At 41.7% G+C, this 22,957-nt stretch overlaps 1 protein-coding gene across 1 annotated transcript in view; it reads right to left on the reverse strand.

Moving 5' to 3' along the window:
• IL31RA (interleukin 31 receptor A) overlaps positions 1-18,270 on the reverse strand; it is a 46,808-nt gene extending 28,538 nt beyond the window's left edge. The window contains exon 1 of the mRNA XM_050913570.1: positions 18,215-18,270. Coding sequence (XP_050769527.1) covers positions 18,215-18,244 — 30 coding nt within the window. The 5' untranslated portion in view covers positions 18,245-18,270. The remainder of the gene's footprint in view (positions 1-18,214) is intronic.
• Positions 18,271-22,957: the final 4,687 nt, after the last annotated feature.

Here is a 22,957-nt window from a genome sequence, read left to right on the forward strand (position 1 = left end):
AATGCTATTCAGCATTTCTCACTTCCATTCAAGTATTGCTCTAAGTGTTACGTTCCTGCACGATGGAGAAATTTGATGCAGTTTTCCTAAGACAAGTGTATACGTTTCCTATAAAGAAGAGAGAGGTAAGTGCACCTGAAGTCCTTCTGAGGGCAATCCCATCCACCTAAGTAATTTACCTTCCAAGGACTGTGTAAAGAATTGATAAGAAATATATCTAGATCCACTTGAAATCGAGCCTGCCTAGCCATCTTCTGAGCAGATTCACTTAGCAGAATGAATTCTTTTGAAAAGGAAGACAACAGCCTGCAGAAGGCATGATCCACATCTCTTGTGGATCATCACCTAACAAAACAATTGTTCAGGAAGTGGGCAAGAGTCCCAGCTCATCATCCACCCGAGAGAGGGTGAATTCACATTGTTTTTATCCCAGCTAAGCATCCCAGGCACCAGACTTGAGGACACTCTGCAAAGGCAAGGCACCTCTCTCTGGCTTGCTCTTTGAAACTGAACTGCTGGGCAGCCAAAAAACCCCAAAACTCTGGGGTAAGAAGGAGGAAAGCAAAGAAGTAGAATGATTTCTTCTAAAGGTACAGCTGAATCTAGGGTTCCAGAGGAAAAATGACAGAAATCAAAATCTCCCCTTGCCTCAGGCACTGTTATCATCACTCACAGAATCACAGCGTGGTTGAGATTGGAAGGAACCTCTGGAGGTCATCTGGTCCAACCACTCTGCCCAAGCATAGCCATCCAGAGCCAGTTGCCCAGGAGCATGTCCAGCCGGCTTTTGAAGATCTCCGAGGATGGAAAGTCCACAATCTCTCTGGTCAACCTGCTCCAGTGCTCAGTCACTCTCACAGTGAAAAAGTGTTTCCTGATGTTCAGTGATGTTTTCCTGTGTTTCAGTCTGTGCCTACTGCCTCTTGTTCTGTCAGTGGGCACCACTGGAAAGAGCCTGGCTCTGTCTCCTTTGCACCCTCCCTTCAGGTATTGATGAGATCCTCACTGAGCCTTCTCTTCTCCAGGCTGAATAGTCCCAGCTCTCTCAGCCTTCTCCCACACGACAGATGCTCCAGTCCCTTAATCATCGTTGTGGCCATTCATTGGACTCTCTCCAGTATGTCCACGTCTCTCTTGTACTGGGGGGTCCAGAACTGGACACAGTACTCCAAGTATGGCCTCACCAGCGCTGAGCAGAGGGGAAGGATCGCTTCCCTTAACCTGCGGGTTACACTCCTCCTAACACAGCCCAGGATATCACTAGCTTCCTTTGCCACAAGGGCACATTGCTGGCTCATGTTCTATACCTGGTGTCCACCAGGACCCCCAGGGCCTTTTCTGCAACGCTGCCCTCCAGCTTTTCAGCCCCGTCTGTACTGGTGTCTGGGGTTGTTCCTCCCCAGGTGCAGGATTTGACACTTCTTGTTGAACTTCATGAGGTCCCTGGCAGCCCGTTTCTCCAGCTTGCCGAGGTCCCTCTGGATGGCAGCACAACCCTCTGGCGCATCAGCCACTCCTCCCAGCTTTGTGTCATCAGCAAACTTCCTGAGGGTATGCTCTGCACCATCATCCAGATCATTCATGAAGATGATAAACAGGATTGGATCCAGTATTGACCACTGGAGTACACCACTAGTCACTGGCCTCCAACTAGACTTTGTGCCACTGATCACTACCCTCTGGGTCCATTTGCTAAGCCAGTTTTCAATTCACCTGTCTGCGCATCCAGCCCATGCTTCACCACCTTCTCTGTGACAACCCCTGTCTGTAAAGTGGCCCAGCTGCAACATGAAGGGCAGAATATGTTGCCAGCTAGACTACTTCTTTGGCTAGTAAGTAGGAGATCTACCTGCAGAAAACAGAGGTTTCAGATCCCCTCCAGCAGATGAGGGCCCAGGGCCCAATATTCCGACTTACTGGACAAGTGTCTCTACCTACTATGTTCATAAGCAAAAGGTGGGCATTACTATTGCTGCAGTTAGTTAGAGTCCCTGTTTCACATCAGGTTTTCAGATTTATCTGAGGAGCTGCTGGAATTTCAGCTCTCCATGCAAACCTGTATCTCAGGAGGGCTCCAAGTGGGAGGCAAGTGCTATCTCCCTAGAACAGGTACACCAGCAGCTTTCAGACCAAACAAGGCATCTCCTCCTCCCACAGGTTCGGACAATGCTGGGAAGCAGGTGTGCACCAGGTCACTGTTTGGGACAGAAATCTATAGGTAGGATACAGGCAGAAGGGGTTCTGCCCTACATTATGGTCCCTTCCACAAAAACTTATTTTGTAGCAAAACTAAGTTTTACGGCAATCTAAAAGAGAAAACCATAGTAAAAAAATGCTTTCCACTCAGTTTCTGCCAGAACTCATCTTCAACATTATTTTCAGTCTGTCTCAGGAAGCATTTTGTAAACTTTGAGGCTATGACAGTACAAAACAGGAGAAAAAAAACCAAAAAAGGCACATGGGATAAAAAGAGAAATGAGGGAGGAGTTTGCCCAGTGACACACTCCTAAAATACAGCTGTATCAAGATGTGTACCAACAAGAAACAAAGCAATTTCAAAAAGAGAATCTATTACTACATTAATTACCTTGGGTGTAAGTTCTTGTTCTCAAAGCAGTAAAGATGAATTACGCTATTGATGGCAGTAAAAGCAAGGAACCTTAAGCAATTGTTCCAAGTATTCTGCACCAGTAGGTGCAGAATTAAAAATAGATGCAGATATAAAAATATTTAGATAGTTATTTTTAAATTTTAGAATATAGTCCATAGCAATGTTGATGAGATACTAGAAGTTCCACTCTGTTAAAGCTAAGAATATATTTTGTATGCACTAAAGTGTGTGTTTATTCTTTTAACTATATTTTTTAAAGTTTAAGAAAGATACCAAAGTAAAAAAAATCAGTCCCAAAGTCATGGCTACAAGAAAACTACATTCCATTCAAAAATGAAGAAAAATCATAATGATAACTCTAAAAAAGGCTTTACCAACTTCATAGGAACACACACCAATGATTGCTATACAGCTGTGGTAAACACTGATGTAGTCAGTACTTCATTACCTAGGAGACTAGTAGTTGCCGAAAACCAACACACTTCAAAGATGATTATCAACATCAACAAAGCCAAGCAAAATAACCAAGAGCACTACAAGATGATGCACCTAATCAAAACTATCTGACAGAGGAGGAATGGTAAGCCAAAGACAAATCAATAACGAGTTACAGATGCTACACTGGCATAAGCATTTTTTTAAAAACTTTAAAAAGTAAACAATTTTATTCATCAAATAAAATGTTTTTGCAACAGCTCTATGGATATGGCTTTAATCTTGGAGGATATACTCATTCATGAGAATACCAAATCCTGTGTGGCATGTGAATATAAGCATACATATAATTGTTTACAGGAAAGAGCTTAAGGTACTTACCATAAATAATAAAGCTCTATTCTTTCTTTTCTGTAGACTTAACTGCTAGCAACATGTAATAAAAGCTCACTGCGTATTCTGTAAAGACTTCATGAAATAAAACCAATAGTTCAAAACACAGGCTTTCCACTTGTCAGCATCAACCATAGAATACAAAGTTTAAATATTATAGCCATGACTAATTAAAGAATTTCCCGTAGTGATTGACTTCTTCCTTAGATTCACCGAACATAACTACAGAGTAACAAAAAACAAAGCTGACATAAGATTAGATAACAGTATGTCAAGAAACAACTGCTTCCAGATCATATAGGCAGCAGCATAATTTCAAATATATGCAACTATAAAAGAATCGAGCAAAAAGAGAGAAAACCAATGTCACCACAGAGCAGCTGTCAATACTGAACTTGATTACACTGCTCTAAATAAAAAGTGCTAATAGGTTTTCCTACTTTGTGGACTACTCAAAAAAAAAAAAAAAAAAAAAAAAAGACCAGCTAATACCAAGAACAAAACGAAGATCATGGTTCTCCGCAGGTAGGACATGCAAAGTCCCTTCCAGCCTGGGAAAGGATCAATCTACAAAACGTTTTTAATAAAATTAACAGTTCATTTCAATAGAAGATCCGCTGAAAAAAAAGCTACCATGAGTTGACACGGACACTGACTTTATCTGGGAGCAGCCACCCTTCTTCCGGAAATTAAATTATTTCATAGGTCTTTGCTGAGAGTTTGTCAGAAAAATGAAAAGACAGTATGAGTGGAACCATGGCCTTGGTTAAAGCATAGAACACTTCAAAGAGTGAAAAACTCTAGCAGGGAAATGAAGAACAATCTGCTATATAAAAAAGAAAAAAGGAAAAAGCCTATTAAGTTTATCAAAGACTTCCCACTGTCTGTCTTTGCTTACAACTTGGCAAAGCTCTAAGTTTCTGCTCATATTCTACATATGCTGGTTCACTATTTTTGAGGGGACACGAGACAGAAGAGGCTGCATTTCAGCCAAAATAGTTATTTCCAAGAACAAGGAAAGTTGTTTTTTTTTATCATATTCCTTTGACTAGCTCCAGCAATCCCACACTTTTTTAGCAAGGAATTGGAACTCAAGAGCATTGGAAAATCATAAAAACATTTTTGAGTCATGCTTGTGCCAAAAATACCACATACCACCGCACATTCCACCACAGTGGAGCACAGCGCTAAAAGATCAGGCATGGCAAATCTGGCCACAATGCCAAGTTACAAGCCTTTGAAAAATTCTAGTTCCACATGCTCACCAGAAAGCTTAAATAGCTGAGGATCCCATCCACACTCAGTGAGTGCTCCTCGTCCTGTACCCATACCTACCTTTTCCCCCCTCTTCTAGTGCTCATCACACAGTAAGTCACTTCCACTTGCTAAAATAGCAGAAAACTAAGCAAAAAATGTGTTTGTGCTACATTAGCAAATGTAAGCAACTTGCTACATGATTTTACAGGCATCTCGGTGAAACAGAGGAGAGGACTGGGGAGAGAGACCTCCATGACATTTTTTGCCAGCTATGAGCTGTTAATTTGGTTCAGTCCTGATGCTATCTTGCACCTCCTTCCACTTTCTCAAATACCAAGTAGCAACCGGTTATTTGACATGCCAGCTGCTAGTTACTACATGTCAGAGACCACAGTAGCAACTCAGCAGGTTACAACCCTGCTGATGTCTTACGTGGTTGTCACTATACTGGTACGTGAGTAAATAGCTCTTTGGCTGTTCACTTAAGAAACTGCACGTGTAAAAGTGATGGAAGAACACTCCTGAGTGAAAGTCACATCATAAATTCAGATTTGCTTCGCTTAAAAATACCTAATAAAAGCTAAATTCTGATGATTAAACAAATAGCATGAACAGAACTGTCTTCTTCAAGTATTTTAAAAACTGATTCACCAAAGCCAGATTTCTTGCAGGAAGGGGCAAATCTCAATGAAGGTCTCATTAAATAAATAAAAAATTGTGTAATACAGTTGATGAAACAAGGCCTTCTCAATACCAAAACCTCTGTCTTTCCATTTTCATTTTGAAATGTAAGTTGTTTGGAAGAGCTATGGTTTAAAAATTTAAAGAAGTCAGAGGAAAAGATTAACCAAAGTAACTTTTCCCATACTCTATTTAGGACTTTTTCTTAATCACCCTTCTCCCTCATTTTGGAACAGGAAAGCTTTCTCCATTCAGATCCAATTCTAAGGTTTTTTTTTTTAGCCCCACAAACTCATACTTCTGCATGCAGTATAGCTGTTACACCATGAATAAAGAACATGGTACGTCTATAAATGGAAAGGCAGTATGCCTTTAGCCTACATAAAATATAAGCTCAGTCATCTTCAAGAATTTCTATCATCTTTGCTGGAACCTGACAGGGCATCCTTTCCTACTAAGTCTGACACCCCTCTAACAATTATGAAAGAGGAAAGAAGCTGAATAGCCATTGGTGTCTTTTATTTAGTCTTTAGTAGCAATTGCTACAGCTCTGCTGTGTCAGCTACCATACGGAGAGACAGACTTTGCCCTATACGAGATCAGCCAATGCTGAATGCCAGGAGCCCAAGCCTGTGCTGAGCCCCACTGGGCCACCCGACTGCGACGTTATGCACAGACGCAATTGGAAAAGCCATAACCATCAGTTTTCAGAACTCCAAGATTCAAATCCATCAGCGTTTACACAAATCCTAGAGGGAAAGAGGACATTTCAGGCAAACGATCCAAATAATGAACTTCAGTCTCCTTCCTAGATAACAGGGTGTAGAAGCATCAGCTTCCAGGATTGGTCAGGATTCCATCAAGGGTGAGTATCAGCGAGCATCAGAAGAGGAAAACAGAGGTTTCTCTACATAGGTCAGAAAAGAGAATGACATGTAAACATACTGGAGGAAGCAGTAAATGTGAGGGACAGCTAATGTCTTTTCCCAGCTCTCTAATCCCTATAAATCATGCACTGACAAGCTCATCCATGGGAAAAATGACAGACACTGTAGTGAAAGATCCTGAGCACACTGGTTTCATAACCCACAGTCCTTAACTGAGCTAAAAAATAGTCAGCTGAACCTCAGACCAGGATAAGATTTAAAATTTTAACATTTAAAGAGAACTTGATTTAAACAGGACTTAGGCTTGTTTTCTTTTAAAAAATAAACCTATTTAAATTTGAAATTATGGCAGCCTATCTTAAAACATAATGCTGTCATAATCTACTAAAATCACTTAAATTAAATAAATTCAAACGATACACATTTGTTGAGAAAACAGAAACCACTAAGCTTACGGACACATCTGAAGGAGCAGCGTGGAGCAGAGCCCCTTGAAATGCTGTGCCAACTTTTGACCGCAGAAACTTGTTCTAAATATGCCATAGCAGGCAAGGAAAAGTAGAAACAAAGGCTGTGTTCATCAAGTTCAATGACTTGTTATTTTAAAAGCTGCAAATCAACTGGAAACTGAAAAAGCAGGAAAGCCGTTTTCCTCTTTCAGTCTCTAAATAAAAAGAATAGGCACAAAAGGATAAGATACTTTTGTTCCAAAATCCTGAAGGATATAGTGACCAGGAAAGGTCAGTTCAGTTAATAACTGCTGATAACAGTCAATTTGTTTAGTATACCCTAGAGTTACAGATGCAAAACATGTTTTGATAAACTCTGTCTTTTATTATAGAACAATATTTAACAGCATATTGAATATTAATATGTTTTAATATAAAATGCTGTACATTAGAATTTAAATACAATTTTTACCTAAATGCAGCTTGATACTAATACAGAAAAATAATTAATCCATATCTAGTAAATAGAATATAACTCATTATGGTCTGAACAAGCATAACAAGCCTCTAAATATATCTTAAGGTATAAAATGCTCAGCTAGATAAAAAAGCTGCAAAACAAATATTTGTTTCCTAATTAATACATTATACCTCATAATAAAAACTTAATTTTTAGGGAAAAAGCTTAAAACTACAAACACAAAACTAGATTTAATTTCTTTATTTTTACATATTGGTAACTTTTTTCATTTTAACTACATGATTATATCCAATTTGATAATGCTCACTAAAAGAAAGGCCAAGCCATCAAGATCACTAGAACTGAATGTTGGTGATACTACCAGAGAGAACTGCAGCTCTCATAGTGGCACTGCCATTCCTTGTTCTTTTTTCACTAAGAAAACAGTCAAGCTAGGGCTTAAACAGGCTTCATGTACAGGTCTGGTCTTGGAGCCACCTTCTTAGGCTCAGTGTTTGAGGGACTACAAAGTCTATTTTGGTTACAAGAGTCTACTTTGAGAGATTATTTTGTGTCAGACATTTTTGGTTACTAAGATGTTATTTAGATAGGATGGTTGCCTCTGTGCCCCTTCCTTGAGCACAGTCACTCAAACAAAGGTGGAGAACAATATGCCTCTGCCATGGCAAGCAACTAGGTGAGAAAAATGGATGGTCAGGGCAGGAGGATCCATGCATTGAGCTTTAAAGAAATGTAGAACTCTCATCGAGAGAGGGTGGCCAGATCCAAATCTCTTACAGTTGCCAGATTTGGGTGGTTTTAACCTGAGGTTTGTACAGAATACACACCTGTCAGAAAATCAGAAGGAATATTTTCTGTACTACTTCAGAGCATTAGTTCACCCTGTCCAGCCTTGCCTCTTAAACTAAGACCAGTTCCAGATGTTCCAGGGTAAAAAGCACATCCACTTTTATAATATTAGAAAACTGTGTTTTGTAAGAAAGCAAACAAAAACTTTCCTGGACTGTTCATGGAATCAGCTACAGCCCCAAAACGCAGGATATAATTATAATCCCTGTCCTACTGCAGCGCTGCAAGCGTTAGAAGAATGCAGAGAACAATGCAAGTAGTCCTGTGCTCCCACAGACACAGGAAGAGAACAAAATGAGAGCAAAACCTCACTTTCATACTTTGTCACTCAGAAAAGATGACTGTGACCCCACAGCTTACCTGTACACATAATACATCATTCTGAAAAAGAGATTTAATCATATATTCTAAAAAACATTATAAACTCAGACTCATTACAGGCTCAGCTAATAGTGAGTTTTGCACTTATACTACTATTGCATCACTTTTTCTTGGGTTTAGGAGTTAATTTGGAATATAAACGATACCTACACACCATTTTATCTCCTTTTCACAGTGATTAAGAAGTTTGCTTACACTCCCACTATCAAATATCCTTCTCCATATTCATCTCAACCTTATAAGTGTAAAGAATATACATTAAGTCCTCTCTAAAAGGTTTGTTTTCCATTTACTTTGGTTATTTTTTTATATCCTCTTTTGAAGGTTCTCCAGTATTTCACACCCTTCCTGAAGTGCAGGCACAATATCTGAATAGTCAGAGCTAGACTTACAGAAGTGAGCTACAGTCTCCATTGCATTAATGCAGTGAATGTATAACATGACAGGGAAGCCTCTGCACAGCTAACCTTTACCTATTCCTTATCACCTTTCACTGCTGGATGCTAAACACCTCATGTACCTTGTTATAGAACATAAGATCACTACCAGACACTTACCTCCTATTCCCATTACTGTACATCTAAGCAGAACGTTAGCTGTTTTTTGCCCCAACAGAGGACACAGTCATCTAAAATGGTCTTTACATTACTACTTTCCAAGAGTTTTGTGTCCTGTTGAGCATCCTCTGTATTCTTTGATCCCAAATATATTTATCTTGGTGTTGATCTGCATAAGACAACTGCCATATTACCCTGCTAATTCAGATCATCTCATAAAGATTATATATCCTGTTTTTCTTTTGTTTACTACCTATACTATAAACTTTATTAACAATATTTTCATATCTTAGTCAAAACCGCTAGCTGAAACATGGCACGATAGTGTGAAACCAGGCTCCATGGGACCTACTAAAAACAGCCACGTTTTGAGATCTCCCAGTACAGCATTTTTTAATTGAAAACGTTCACTACAAGCACCAAATAATGCAAAAAATTACCAGACTTACATGATTATTATAGAAAAATCAAGATCTTTAATGTTCAATACTGCAACCTCTATGATATAAACCTAAAGCCTTCCCTCCCCCGTTTTTATCCCTTTTGAGAGCTGTTTTGTTACTGATTAGCCTCTGACAGAAAAATCTGAACTGACCATTCTGTTCCTTTGCCCAATACATGAAGCTTTCTTCAAGCATTAAAACATTCTCTTGCCCAGTGTCTTAATTCACAGACAGAGGCTAGAAGTTAGATTTCAACTATTTTAGACAATCATCTTCAAAAGACAAGTCACACAGTCCATTACAGATGAGAAGTTCAGTGCAGCTTCCACAGTTTAAGCCTGAGTGCATGTAAACGATGTGTACACAAACGTAATGCAAAATTATTTTTTCCTAGGAGGCAGAAACTGTTCAAGTACACAAGAAGCATGGGGCCAGTGTATCTAAATCTGATACGCCACTTTGAGAAAATCTGAGTGAATACAATTTAAGCAGCCAGCAGTTAGGAAAGAGCTTTTACTGCCTTTGATGACTGCATATATTGCAAACATTTTGAGAACTAACTCCTACCATTTCACACACAAAGAAAACCACTGCCAAACATCTGTATCATATTCTTCCCAAAAAGAGACAAACACAATCGGCTAAATAGGAAGCTTCAATTCTTACTGTCTTATGGACTTGAAAGAAACTGAAAGGAGTTGCTTGGCCCAGAGAGACACAGAAGCATGCACTACCTCAAGTCTGTGACGAACATCTAGAGATATGTGAATGCAAGCACGCATCACCGCTGGTAAAGATCCACTCGAGTAACACTCTAGGGAAGAATTTCACACTTTCCCACGTTCCATATTAACAAAATGAGCAGAGGGATCTCTGCAAAAAAAAAAAAAAAACAACCAACCAACCAAAACTTTTCACTTACCGCAGCTTCAGAACAGGCGTTCTGCCTAACAGGGACCTCTGGCTCCCCGCGACTGCGAAAGGATGTAACAAAATAGGAAGTTACCAGGCTCAGCACAAGTAACGCTTTTTCCTGTAATTCTGAAAGACAGAAACCCCCCGCCCCCGGCGCCAGGGCTCCCGGGGAGTGGTGTCAGACTGCCCGCGACGCCAACTGCCTCCGCACCGGCGCGGAGCCCCGCCGCCCGCGGGAAATGCTGCCCGGGGGACGGAGGTGCCTGCGGCGGGAGCCCCACGAAAGGGGCCGGCGGAGCGGGGGGAGCACTGCCCCACCCGCCCTGCTGAGCCACTGCCTCGGGGACCCGCGCGGGACCGAGGGGCGAAGCCTCCAACGCGCCCCCCCCCCCCCCCCGCCCCCGCCGTGCCGCCGGACCCCTCACCGCTGCCTCCCGCCGTGCCCGGGGCCGCCTCCCGCCCGCCCCTCGCACACCCCGCCCGCCGCGGCGAGCCCACCTGCCTGGCGGGGCTCCGGCCGGCGGGACACGGGCTGACAGCCAGCCGGCGGCCGGGGTGAGGCGGCCGCTGACCCAGCCTGGCTGCCCCCAGCAAAGGGACAGCCTGCAGCTCCCACAGATGTGGATTTTTAGGGTGCGTTGGCACAAATCTCACAGTACTTTCAAAGGGCATTAAGCAGCCGGCTATATAACGATGTACAGAGCGGCATTTTGATGCAGACGAGTCAATTCAACAATGTCTTTAAATTGCATAAACATGCACAGTGAAACAAGCATATTGGGTAACAGCCATCACCGAGGAGCACACACACATATGCACCTCATGCATTGTTCAGGGCATCAGCACTCTGAGAGAAACAAATGAAGTTATAATCCCTTTCAAAGCTAACAAATGTATTCCAATTCATGACTTAGAAGAAAACTGCAGCCACCAGCAACATAAAAAGGAATAAAAGAAACGAGAATTAGAAGGAATATTGCAACTGAGAGATACCGTGAAGCTAGTAAATGGAAATCCAAAGTCCCCAGTAACATGCTTCTCAGTAAGCATTGACAGTCTTTCTAAGCAGACACTCTGCAAGAACAGATACTGCATTTTAATATCTTAATCAATGCAGATGTCATCCAGAGGTCTTGGTCCCAATTCAGGAAGAGATCCATAATGGACAATAAATGTGTTTATCCTACACTAGCACCACAGGCAAGACAAGCTGTAGATCTGGATACAGAGATTTATTTTAAAACCAGTGACATCTGAGCTGTCACCCTAATCGGTTATCTCACTCACTCAAGCCCAACAGCCCTTCCCATCAGGGAGATGGCCACTGGTCTGGGAAGGTTGTGCTGGCTCCCTGCTCCACAGCTGCTCACCATTATCAACCCCAAACCTTACCAGCCAAGGTCCCCAAGCTCCCCCAGCATTTGTCTCCATGTATCTCTCCCACCTCCAGGATCTCTCCCCACTTCCAAGATCTTTCTCCCTGCAGGATGTTCACCTTCTTTCCCATCCCCAAGCCCCTGGCTTTCCGATGTGATAGCCCACATGCCAAAGCAGAAAGCACGATCAGCCTACTCACTGGTTCATGCGTATTCGTTAATGGGAGGATTCAGGAAATGCCCCTTTAGTTCAGGTGTTACAAGAAGTCACAAGCAGCCCACGCAGCTGTACCTAGCAAGCAGCAGGTTTGTACTCCAGAGTTCAAAAGCTCAGTTTGAGACCCTCACCCTGCACACACACCACAATTACGTGTGGTAATTACCTATCAGCATTCACAGTTTAAGCTTCTCTTTTTTTTTTTTGCCTACCACAACTATCAAATCCAATGTCTCACTGCTGATCCCAGTCTGTAAATGAGCAGGCCAGCTGAGAGCAAAATCCCACAAGCACAAGCCCTATGTCTCAGGCCAAGCTGTTGGTGGGCTGATGCCCACTTCATTGACTCCTTCCTACTGCCGTGACTTGTCCAGCTTGTGTTTCTACATGCCTCTTTCCCTCACAGCAGCCATTTGAACACACAAGCTCAGCACCCACTCCAACTTTCAGAGCACTCGTTAGCCTTCACCCTCTTCAGCTAATCATCAGATTCAGCCTGGTAGCCTGTTGATTTCCTTTTTATTTTTTGAATTATGTTGCCGCCTCCCCATCATCTGCGACCTCAGTATAAGGCTGCACCGTGAAGTGCTTTGATGTTTCTAAATTCCCTCTGCTATTCGTAAGTACTGTAATACATTAGCATGTATACCAATATTTTGAAAACTTCCATTTATTTTACTACTAGGTAACACATAAAACAGAAATGTGATTGTCATGGTTTAACCCCAGCCAGCAACTAAGCACCACGCAGCCGCTTCCCCCTCCCCCCTCCCAGTGGGGGGGTGGTGTCCCAAAAATCAGGATTCTTTCACCCGGTGTGCAAAAAAGCCGATTAACACACAGAGCCGAGATATTTGTTTATTTCATGTCTGCACAGAGATGGGTGCTAGGTGGTAACTCCAAAGCTAGCATACCTGGTTAACACACGGTAAAGCATTTTATACCTTTCAAGCAACAGTTATCAGTATTTTTACAGTTTTGCTTAGTTACTCTCGTTCCTATTGGTTCTCGCAAGTCTCATCTCCACTTAAAGTCGCAGTGTCCTCCTTTTTTACTGCGCATATTCTGTGAGGAAGGGGCTTCTGTTGGTAGGGGGCTCTCCCTACTCAAGGGTGGGTTTTCTAGTATGTTAATTAGGATAGTTCACTCACAGTTCAAGTAGCTCTTTGATTGCCCCTGTGCTTATCTTGGTATGTCTTTACCCACTGACTTATGGTGTCATCTTGTTTCTCTTCTCAAGGTCATGCCTCGTTAACTAAATAGCATCCTTTTTGTTTCTCGCATATCTCCAACAGTGGGGAGGAAAGGAAAAAAAAAGTAAAACATGTGGGTTGAGATAAGAACAGTTTAATAAGTAAAATATAATACTAACAATAGTAATGAAATATAATAATAATAGTAATGAAAAGGAGTATAACAAGGGGGGGGGGGGGCAGGGAGAGAAAAAAAACCAGTGATGCACAATGCAATTGCTCACCACCCGCTGACCGATGCCCAGTTAGTTCCCGAGCCGCGATCTGCGCCTCTCGGCCAACTCCCCCCTGTTTATATACTGGGCATGACGTTCCATGGTATGGAATACCCCTTTGGCTAGTTCAGGTCAGCTGCCCCGGCTATGCTCCCTCCCAGCTTCTTGCACACCTGCTTGCTGGCAGAGCATGGGAAACTGAAAAGTCCTTGGCTTAAGATAAGCACTACTTAGCAACAACTAAACATCAGTGTGTTATCAACATTATTCTCACACTAAATCCAAAACACAGCACTGTACCAGCTACTAAAAAGAAAGTTAACTCTGTCCCAGCTGAAACCAGGACAGTGATGCAACAGAAACAGACCCAAACTGTAACCTAAACTCGCCTTGACAAACCAGATTTTTTTTTTCTTTACTGAGCATGAAAAAAACAGCAGAACTAGGCCCTTATTTTTTTTTTTTAATTATTTGGACCTGTATTCTGGACTTGGTCCAATAGCTGCCTGTGCTGACAGATTAATACATTGTTTTTGTTGACTTACTGAAAGATGGCTGCTCAGTCTTTCGAACTGATGAAAAGTTGCACCAGACCTAACAAAACAGTTAAATGAATGCTTAACTTTTAAAAACCTTGAGTCATACTTCTGACTGCCTCAGGACTACTTACATCCTTACATCAAAGCTCCCACAGTCTTAAATGTTTTGGTATGGACTGGGCTGTAGCACTTAGGAGATTCCAGGATGCACAGGGCACTTAATGAAAGTGGCAGTAACTGTTCCAGCTACCACCATTTGTAATGATTTAGTAGTAAAGGGAAAAAACATCTTACCACAAAAGGTGATGTGATTTATCAAAAGTGATTTGCCACAGAAGACAGGAAACCTTTAGAGTATAATACAAATCATGCCAAAAATGTGTTTTCATATCCACGCTTACAGATGCTTTTATCCAGTTTGCACCTGAATGCTCCAAAAGGACAAACTCTTCTGTCCTGAGGGTGGGAGGAAAGTGAAGCTGCTATTCCTGAAACACAGGGGAAGAAACTGCCTACAAAACTAAGACTCACTGCTTTCATTGCCCATTCCTCTCTATCACTGTTGTTTTGGCTGGTGATTCAGGGATGGCTGCTCCAAGGACTGGCTGATCCCAGATGCTACCTCTTCTTGAAGGGAGGCATTTGCACTGTCCCTGTTGGCAGGATGAGACAGGACACTGCAGAACTACTACTAAAAATTGGAACCTCATTGCACATTTAATTCTTACCTTACAGTAGCTCAGTTTTGAAAAGCATTTATCTTCTGTATTATCTATGACCACACCCTATAGAGTTACTAATCACTGTATAATTACAGTGTGTCTGTAAAAAATTAACACTTTGGCACAGAACAGAGAATTGTGTAGTTAAGTGGGAAAATGAGGCGCATTTTCACTGGCCAGTCTGCAAATTGACCTTGCAGCATTTAATCGCGCAGTCTTGATGAAAGCAGGTTTGATGGAAAACACGTACAGAATTTTACTTCAAGAACTGACAAAGTTGGTTTTAACCATGAAATAGCTGAAGACCCAGTGATATCTTAAGAAAAGTGGGGACACACACCCCCCCCAACAACCACTAAAACATGAGACAGTAACATTTTCTAAAAATCATCCACACAGAGGAAACCCTCAGGCATTTGGAACCGTAATTTCAAGGAGCACTTAAAAACGCTGCCACATTGAGCTGCACGTACATCTTCTTTTGATCCAACTGGGATGCAAAACCTCTAAAAATCAAAGATACGTGAGTACCAGAATTGCACAAGAAAAGAAACAAAACATATCAAAATTTCAGGGACAACTTGGTCAGATTCTCATTTAAGGAAGGAAAAAAAAAAAGGTAAGACAATTCTATTTACATCTCACTTGTCCAGCCATTTCCAATAATTTTAAATAATTTGAAAGTTATGTACCAAAAGCAGTTCTAGGCTAAACATCCTTGCCAGCCCAATCATCAGGCAACTGAAGGCAGAAATGAGTGAATCAGGGAGATCTGTATGAATGGGCAAAATAGTAATGACCAGGAGAAGCAAACTGGCCGTGTCCACGTTAACCATTTCACCAGCATCCTGAAAAGCCATTGTTTGCTGCTGTTGGCAAGGAAGAAGTCAATGCACATGGCAGTGACTTATGTTGAGAAGGTAGCATTGCCTGAGCTACTCTGATAAATTTGCTACCTTGCCTCACAAATGCCTAGTCAAAGCAAGATCAAACCTAACTCTCGCCTTAGCTCTGCCCTTGCCATCTATTCCCACTCTGCCTACGGCTCTCCAAGCTACACAGGTTCCCCCATCCTTATAGCAATACTTCTTTTCCTATCCTGCTACAAAGACTTCAGTCAGATCTTGATGAGCTGTTCCCTTGAAAACCAGGCACTTTCCCCACACTTGATGCAAAGTATTGACTAATTCCAATACCAAAGGCATAACTTGATTTTCCTATAAACTTGTAATCATAATGTAATTGCGAAAGGAAGCATAAAAACATTACATCTTTGGTTTCTAAACCAAAGACTCTTATACTGAGTCTTTCTTGTTTACATTCTCGTCAACTTTAATGCTAATGTTAATATAGCCTGCAAAAGACCACCTGATTGAGACTTGAATTTATTTTTACAGAAGTTCAAAGGTAGCCATACCACATTTTCTGCGGACAGGTTTTGTGGCTAAAAAAAGGATTAACATTAAAATATATGAAGTTAGATTGCTTTTTTAAACTATTGTAGTTATATAGAAACATAGTTCTTAAGTGTTATCTATCTTATATTTCTAACTACTGAAAGGACAGCAGCACATCTTTGAAAAAAGGCTTTCCTGATATACACAACAGCAAATAAAATAGTTTGTATTCACATTTGGAAATTCTAACTGCTTCAGAACCTACAGCTTCCTTGCACAGTAACATTACAATTGCTATGACGTCAGACCTGGCAGGTTAATGTCATAGGAGATACATAGCGTGGTTTTAAAGTTACTCTGCAAACTGAGCCACATCTTGACTGCTTTACAAGGTCACCAAATACATGTAGTTGTGTAGCTATACCATATAATGGAAGCTATCTTTGTAAGAATATTTTTTTTTCCTGTCAGCAGCAGGATACAACTTTCTTCTGCATATGAAGATGCATTGTTGTCAGTTTATAAAAGGTACAATTCCACAGCAATGCAAGCCAACAAAAGCTGGCACTGCCCCAGTCCCTCCTTTACGTCATCGACATTCCTGACTTGTATCTTATGCCAGTACTTGTGCTCAAAAGACCCTGTATAAGCTAACGTGGTCCTACATCACTACTTAGGTTGATTTTTTCCTGGGCCAATGACCTGAACCACCTCATTCCCCTAAATGTAAAGAGGAGGGGCTGGGTACTGACTTTCATTGACTTAAGCCATTACAGAACCACACATAAATAAAAACCGTGAGTGTCCTTCTATTCCCTACTGATTTAGCTTGCGTGTGGGGAAAGCCCACTGAAAACAGTCAGATTCTGTTAACAATTTCTGAGTATACACAACTCTGTTTTTCAGTTAATAACTTGTCATCAGAAATCTACTAGCATCAACCTCCATGCAAGGCTGCATTTAAGGGGTGAAAAAAACCATGTCCTTCTTAAATTTCATTTTAGGATAACATAAAAATTCCACAGCAGCAGCACCCTCAAAACCATGCTGTTAAATTGTTGATTTGTAACTATAGCCTTAGTTTCAATGCAATATATCGGCCAAGCTTATGACTACCTTATCACTCAATAAGCAACAATAACGTGCAACAACTGCCACTTTGACATAGTTTTTTAGAGGCAGACCTACAAACTGTCCAAACCTAACAGAAGGGGTAAGAAATGTGCCAACTGCTATGCTGTGCAGTGAGCAACTGTCCACATTTAATATACACAGAAATGTTTTCACAGCTAAGTGTAATTATTTGTGAATCTTCTTAATCTCTGTTCTGGAGAAGATTTATTCCTCAAGAAAAGAATCACACGTTTTCCTAAGAAGGCCACAAAGCCGTTATCCATTTCAGAATAGAGAACTATGCAATCCTTCCTTCCTGTCACATCTTCCTTCACAGTATTGCAACACTGTACCATCAGCTGTAATTGCAATCTGTTAAAACGCTGGCAAAGAACGGACGCTTTATCCCCAGAGTGCTGCTTTTCTAGGTTTACTACAGAAATTTTTAAAATGTCATCATCGTATGGTAATTCAAGCTTCCCAAACCTTTTACTACTTACAAAGGCAGAGAAACATAATTAAACCCATTTGTACAGACTAAGTGAATTACTGAAAATCCCATGTGGCTTTAATAGCAGGACTACAAGATGCCATTTCCTCTAATCTTCCCTCCCAAGACCACAGCAAGCAGAGACTCCCAACGACAACCACAACCAGCCCGAGTTACTCCTGACAGGCTCGCTACGCAGGGAGAGCCGCAGCAACCACCACCTCCGTTGATAGCTAGTTTCTCACAGCTTATCGTAGACATATTCCTCTCTTCCCACACACACTACGTTCAGCTTTGGAAAGATTCACGCTATTTCTGGAGCCAGCATCTTTCAAAGGCGATACGTGCAAAAGCACCGCACTTCTCCCAATTAAAGGGTAGGAAGCACAACACCACACAGGTGATAAATACAAAACTTCCCAGAGCCAAAATAGCCTCTTCAAAGGCAAACTGTGTTACTTACCAGATTTGCAAACTCTTGAATCTCTGCTAAGCAAAGCTCCTTGCTGAGCCCTCAAAAGACAGCAGGGCCATTACTTGTCAGCTTTCTTACCTTAAAACGATGTGGCTCCTGCCTCACCATATGCCATCCCAGGCTGGGTATACTCTGCAGTGGCAGGATTTGGGTATCACGGGCTGCAGAGGTGAGGAGAGGTGTGGGCTGCCCAGTGCCAGACAGCCGGTTCCAGCCAGCCCAGCAGGGCCACTGCAGGGCACAGCTGAGCCCCTTAGCTGAGCTGGTGGTGCCTCACGGAAAATGTGTTTAAGAAAGGGCAAGAACGCCAAACAGGCAGAGGGAGAGAGAACAAAAAGGAGCGAGCTGCAGCAGAGGGAACACCAGGGCCAGAGGAGGAGGAGCTCCACAGTGGAGCAGGTGTTTCCTTCAGCCCACAGAGGGCCCACACCAGAGCAGATAGTCTGTGCAGCCTGTGGAGGACTTGGGCCACAGCAAAGGAAAGGTGGGAGAAGGAAGGAGCAGAGTGAAATCCCTACATGCTGACCACAACACCCCCATCCCCAATCCTCCTCACACCCCTTGTTGCCACTTTAAAAGGCAGTGACTGTAACCTGCGGCGATAACAAGGCAGGGAGGAGAAGTTGCTGGAGTAAAGTTGAGCTTGGAAAAGGGAGACGAGGTGTTTTCCCTCTGTTTCAGTGTTTGTCTTTTTGGTTCCCAATATCTCAATCAGTAATTAGAGAGAGATATATATTAATTGGCAATAAAGTTAGTTTTCCCCAAGTCAAGTCTGTTTTGCCTGCAACGGTAATTGGTAAGCAATCGGTCTTTATCTTGACAAGCTTTCTTATTCCTGTTCCTCCTTATTCTCGCCCACTGAGGTGGAGCAGGGGGAGTAAGTGAGCAGCTGGGCAGGAGTTTGGCTGTTAGCCTGGGCCAACACACCACATTCGTATACATCCTACTTTCTGCTGCCTCTCAAATCAACTGGATGACGTATGCTGATAAAAGTGAGGGCACTTCAGACATGAAGCTTTGCTGCCAATCCTGAAACCAGCTTGTCTGTACAGGAAAACTCACAGAAGGTTCAGCTATGACCCCCTTGTACTGAAGGACCAGCACCCAGAAAGAAAGCTAAGGGTAAGCTGGTACAAACAAGCAGCAGCCCACCAAGAACTTCAGCAAGAACTCTGGCATCTCAGCCACAGCAGCAACAAGTACAGCCATTTTGCTTGGCAACCCCTGACACATGCTGAATTTAGTGTCTGTTGTCATTAACAGCTGCTTGTGAGCACTATGAACTCCATTTGCTGGTGATGACATTTTAGTTCACTGAGGGTTCTACCTAGAACAACCAGAGGGACTGTAGACTGTCCAGCTGGGCAGCTTGGGACCAGCCACTGTAGCAGCTATAAACAGGCCTTCTTCTGAAGTATGCTGGCGCTGTTATGAAGCGCTTTGTGAAACTTTTCAAGAGTGGAAAACATTAAGAGGTAAACCACTTCACTAATGATTCTCTAACCTTGCAAAACTGAAGTAAATCTCGGTGACTGAAGAATACGATATGGAAGTACAACTGCTCTTTATAAAAATAAACAGCCCTAGCTTAGAGAGATGGAGTTACAGAAACAAGCATGACCAACCTGAATTTGAGACTCTGCAGGTACTTGCTAAGTCATCACATTTCTGGACAGGACAAACAGTTTAGGAAATGTCTCTGATACAAATTACTTATTTCCAAGTCTCTGAAATTCTCATAAAGGATTCAAAGAATGATCTGAGCTCCTCCCTCCCTATCTGGATACCTATAATTGTACCTCCCAAGGAGTCAGGACAACAAGTCTTTACCTGGTGACACTGGGCATTTTTGTTGCTGGTTTGAGGTCAGGTTCTTCCTCATGACTTATCAGATGTCTTATGAAGGGCATATTAACACTTAGCTAGGACTAACATGCTACCAGTTATCTACACCTTCCAATAAACCATTGCTTTCTATTCTTAAGTTGTATATATTGTACTTCCAGTCTTTGTGCACAAGAAAAATTCCCAAAGTGATTCAGTCAGGGTGGGTTACATATTCACCGGTCTAGACAGTAGATGTGAATAAAGCAAGTGTGTTCAGTTCTAGAAGTGATCTCTTAAGTTTGAGACAACCAACTGCTACAAAAAAGCTTATAGTGCATGCTAAGCAATTCATTCATTCCGGTGAAGTACGATAGCTTTTACTTAGTACATTTGAGTATGCTGCATATGACCTGAAAATACAGAATCTCCTGAGGAAAAACACGTCTCTCCTTTAATATAATTTATTATAGGACTGGTATGTTTAGACTGAGAAGCCCATGGAATAGAGCTGCAGGGGTAGTTTCACAGTTTCAACTGATGTATGATAATGGTCTTAAAGGGAGAAAAACAGCATTTTGAAGCAGGGGGAGTGGAAAGAGTGAGTTGGTTGATTGGACTTTTTTAGTTTCTCAAGACAGAGAATTATTGGTAAGTCAGTTGCCTGTTTTCACCTCCCTGCTACTAGTGGTAAAAGGGAAGTGCACCAAAAGGCCAAAATTGAGTCAACTTCTTTCAGTTCAAACCTCATTCAACTTTCCAGGGAAAAAATCTTTGTAAGCAACCATTCCATCTCCTGTGACTATGTCCATAGCTCACTTTGAATAGTAGAGGAAGAGCAAAACATAGCATTCTTTAAAGTTGGGAGCTATTCAGTAAGGATTAGATACTAAAACCTATTTTAGCTGACTCAGTTAAAAAAGGAGGGGAAAGAGAACAGTGCAAGGAAATCCTGCTTGATAGTATTACATTGCAGTAACAGTGACAAGCTAGTACACTAAAATCAGTCAACTACAGCCACTGTCCATAGTTTTCTCAGACAATACCAGCAGGCAACAGGGCACATTTATGGTGAGTTTCAAAGAAAATATTATTCTTCATTTATATATGGAAATCAGGCTGTGACAGATGAGTCAGATTTCTACAAATACTTAGAAGCATAAAGAGGAAGACAGGTATTTTCAGTAGTGTTTGGCTCTCAATTAATTTGTCCAGTCAACTCTGAACAAAGAGCTGACTCCCTCGTCTTGAACACGAAGTAGTTCCTCTAAGTACCCTTCCTCACCATAATATTTTCACTTAATTTCTGCTTAATAAAAAGAAATAAAAGCCAAGCTCATTACACTCAGAGGTGCCGAAGACTGTACTATACAGTTACTTTGAAGAAAACCAGCATAAAATGAAAAACACTTAATATTTCAAGCACTACTGAACTATAGCCTAGAATGACTGTCCCACTTGATTCCAATATTTTCCTTAAGTTAATCAGAAAAAATACAAAGATCAGATAAATTTGAAGAGAATGTGCTTAAATTTAAGACTCCTACATCCTCAGTCCACATTCCATAGGCATATGATTTCTTCCACTGTTGCTTACTGGCTACTGCAGTTAAGAGATGGAAACAATCATGCCATAAAAATCACAAATAACACAGGGTTTATAAGACATGTCATTGCCAAAGACTGAAACTAAACACACACAATAATAGTCACAGAAAGTAAAATCTGCAATGACAGAATTAAACAGTATGTTAATCTTTGACAATTTCTAATGTACAGGACCATGTACAGACATCCACATCTGACCAAGACCCATCCATATATGGTGTTACTGAGGTCAAAGTTGTGACAGACATCACAACATCCCCCTCTCGTGCCACCAGGGAATTCCCTGGAACTGCTAAACAGCACGGTCAAACTACTGAACTGGCTAACGCAGAAAAAAACCCACTTATTACAACCTAGCACTGAAGGTTTACAGTTTGTCTTAAATCAAAAAGGAACGTAGATTTTGTATAAAGCCAGCTGACACACTGACAGTGTCCAGCGAGCTCGCTTTCTACTCCCTGTCCCGACTGAGATGAGTAGAGACAGGTCCATTCTCTGGTATTTTTTAAACTCATCTGCAGGAGAATGCAAATTCCAACACATATTACCAACAATTAAAAAGACATTTTCAAACAGGCTATTTATACAGTCTTCACTATAGTTTCCTTTCTTATCTGCCAAAACATTGTGAAGGGCTTAAATCAATCTGGTATTAAATAGTTTTGAGGACATACTATTGTATCTTTCTGTTGGTATGAACTCTTGTTTACAATCCTTCAATTCCTACACCCTTAATTTTTGAGTGGAGGTGCAGCCCTTAATCAGCCAATTTAAATATACTGTCAGAATGCCTGCTTTTCTCAGCTACTACCTGCAGATCCCTTAGAACTAGTCCATAGCCCATGAACAGCTACAGGTCAAAGGCTGTAAACCACTAATTTACGTTTGCCTTTAGTGGCAAGAATTGGACATCATTTGTACTCAAACCACCATCCCATTAGCATCAAAAGCAGAACACTTGCTGTCAGTGTTGTTTTATCTATGTCCCATAAAAATCAAATCTCGCTCTAACTTGGAAAAAAATTCCCAACTACACTTCCCTAGACTACTGTTGTCTGCTCTGTTCCTCTGACTACCCTAGAAATTGTTTCCTGGATGCACTACTATTTCAATTCTTCTTGAAGACTGACGACTATGATCACATCCTGAATGCAGAAGAGACTCTCCCCAGCCTCCTTCACTCCTATTGCTACCAGAAATAGTAGGGATCATAGGAGGTCCCGAGTCCAACCTCTTGCCCAAAGCATCAGCGAGAAGACTGGAGCATGTGGCTCAGGGCTTTATCCTGTCTGGTCTGGAAAACTACCAAGGATTGTGTTCTGCACCAGGTGGTGCTGGTCCATTATGATCCCAGTAAGAAAGGTACTCAGACTCTCTAAGGTATCATTT

Source organism: Gymnogyps californianus, chromosome Z (assembly GCF_018139145.2).
Source record: "Gymnogyps californianus isolate 813 chromosome Z, ASM1813914v2, whole genome shotgun sequence".
Taxonomy (NCBI): Eukaryota; Metazoa; Chordata; class Aves; order Accipitriformes; family Cathartidae; genus Gymnogyps; species Gymnogyps californianus.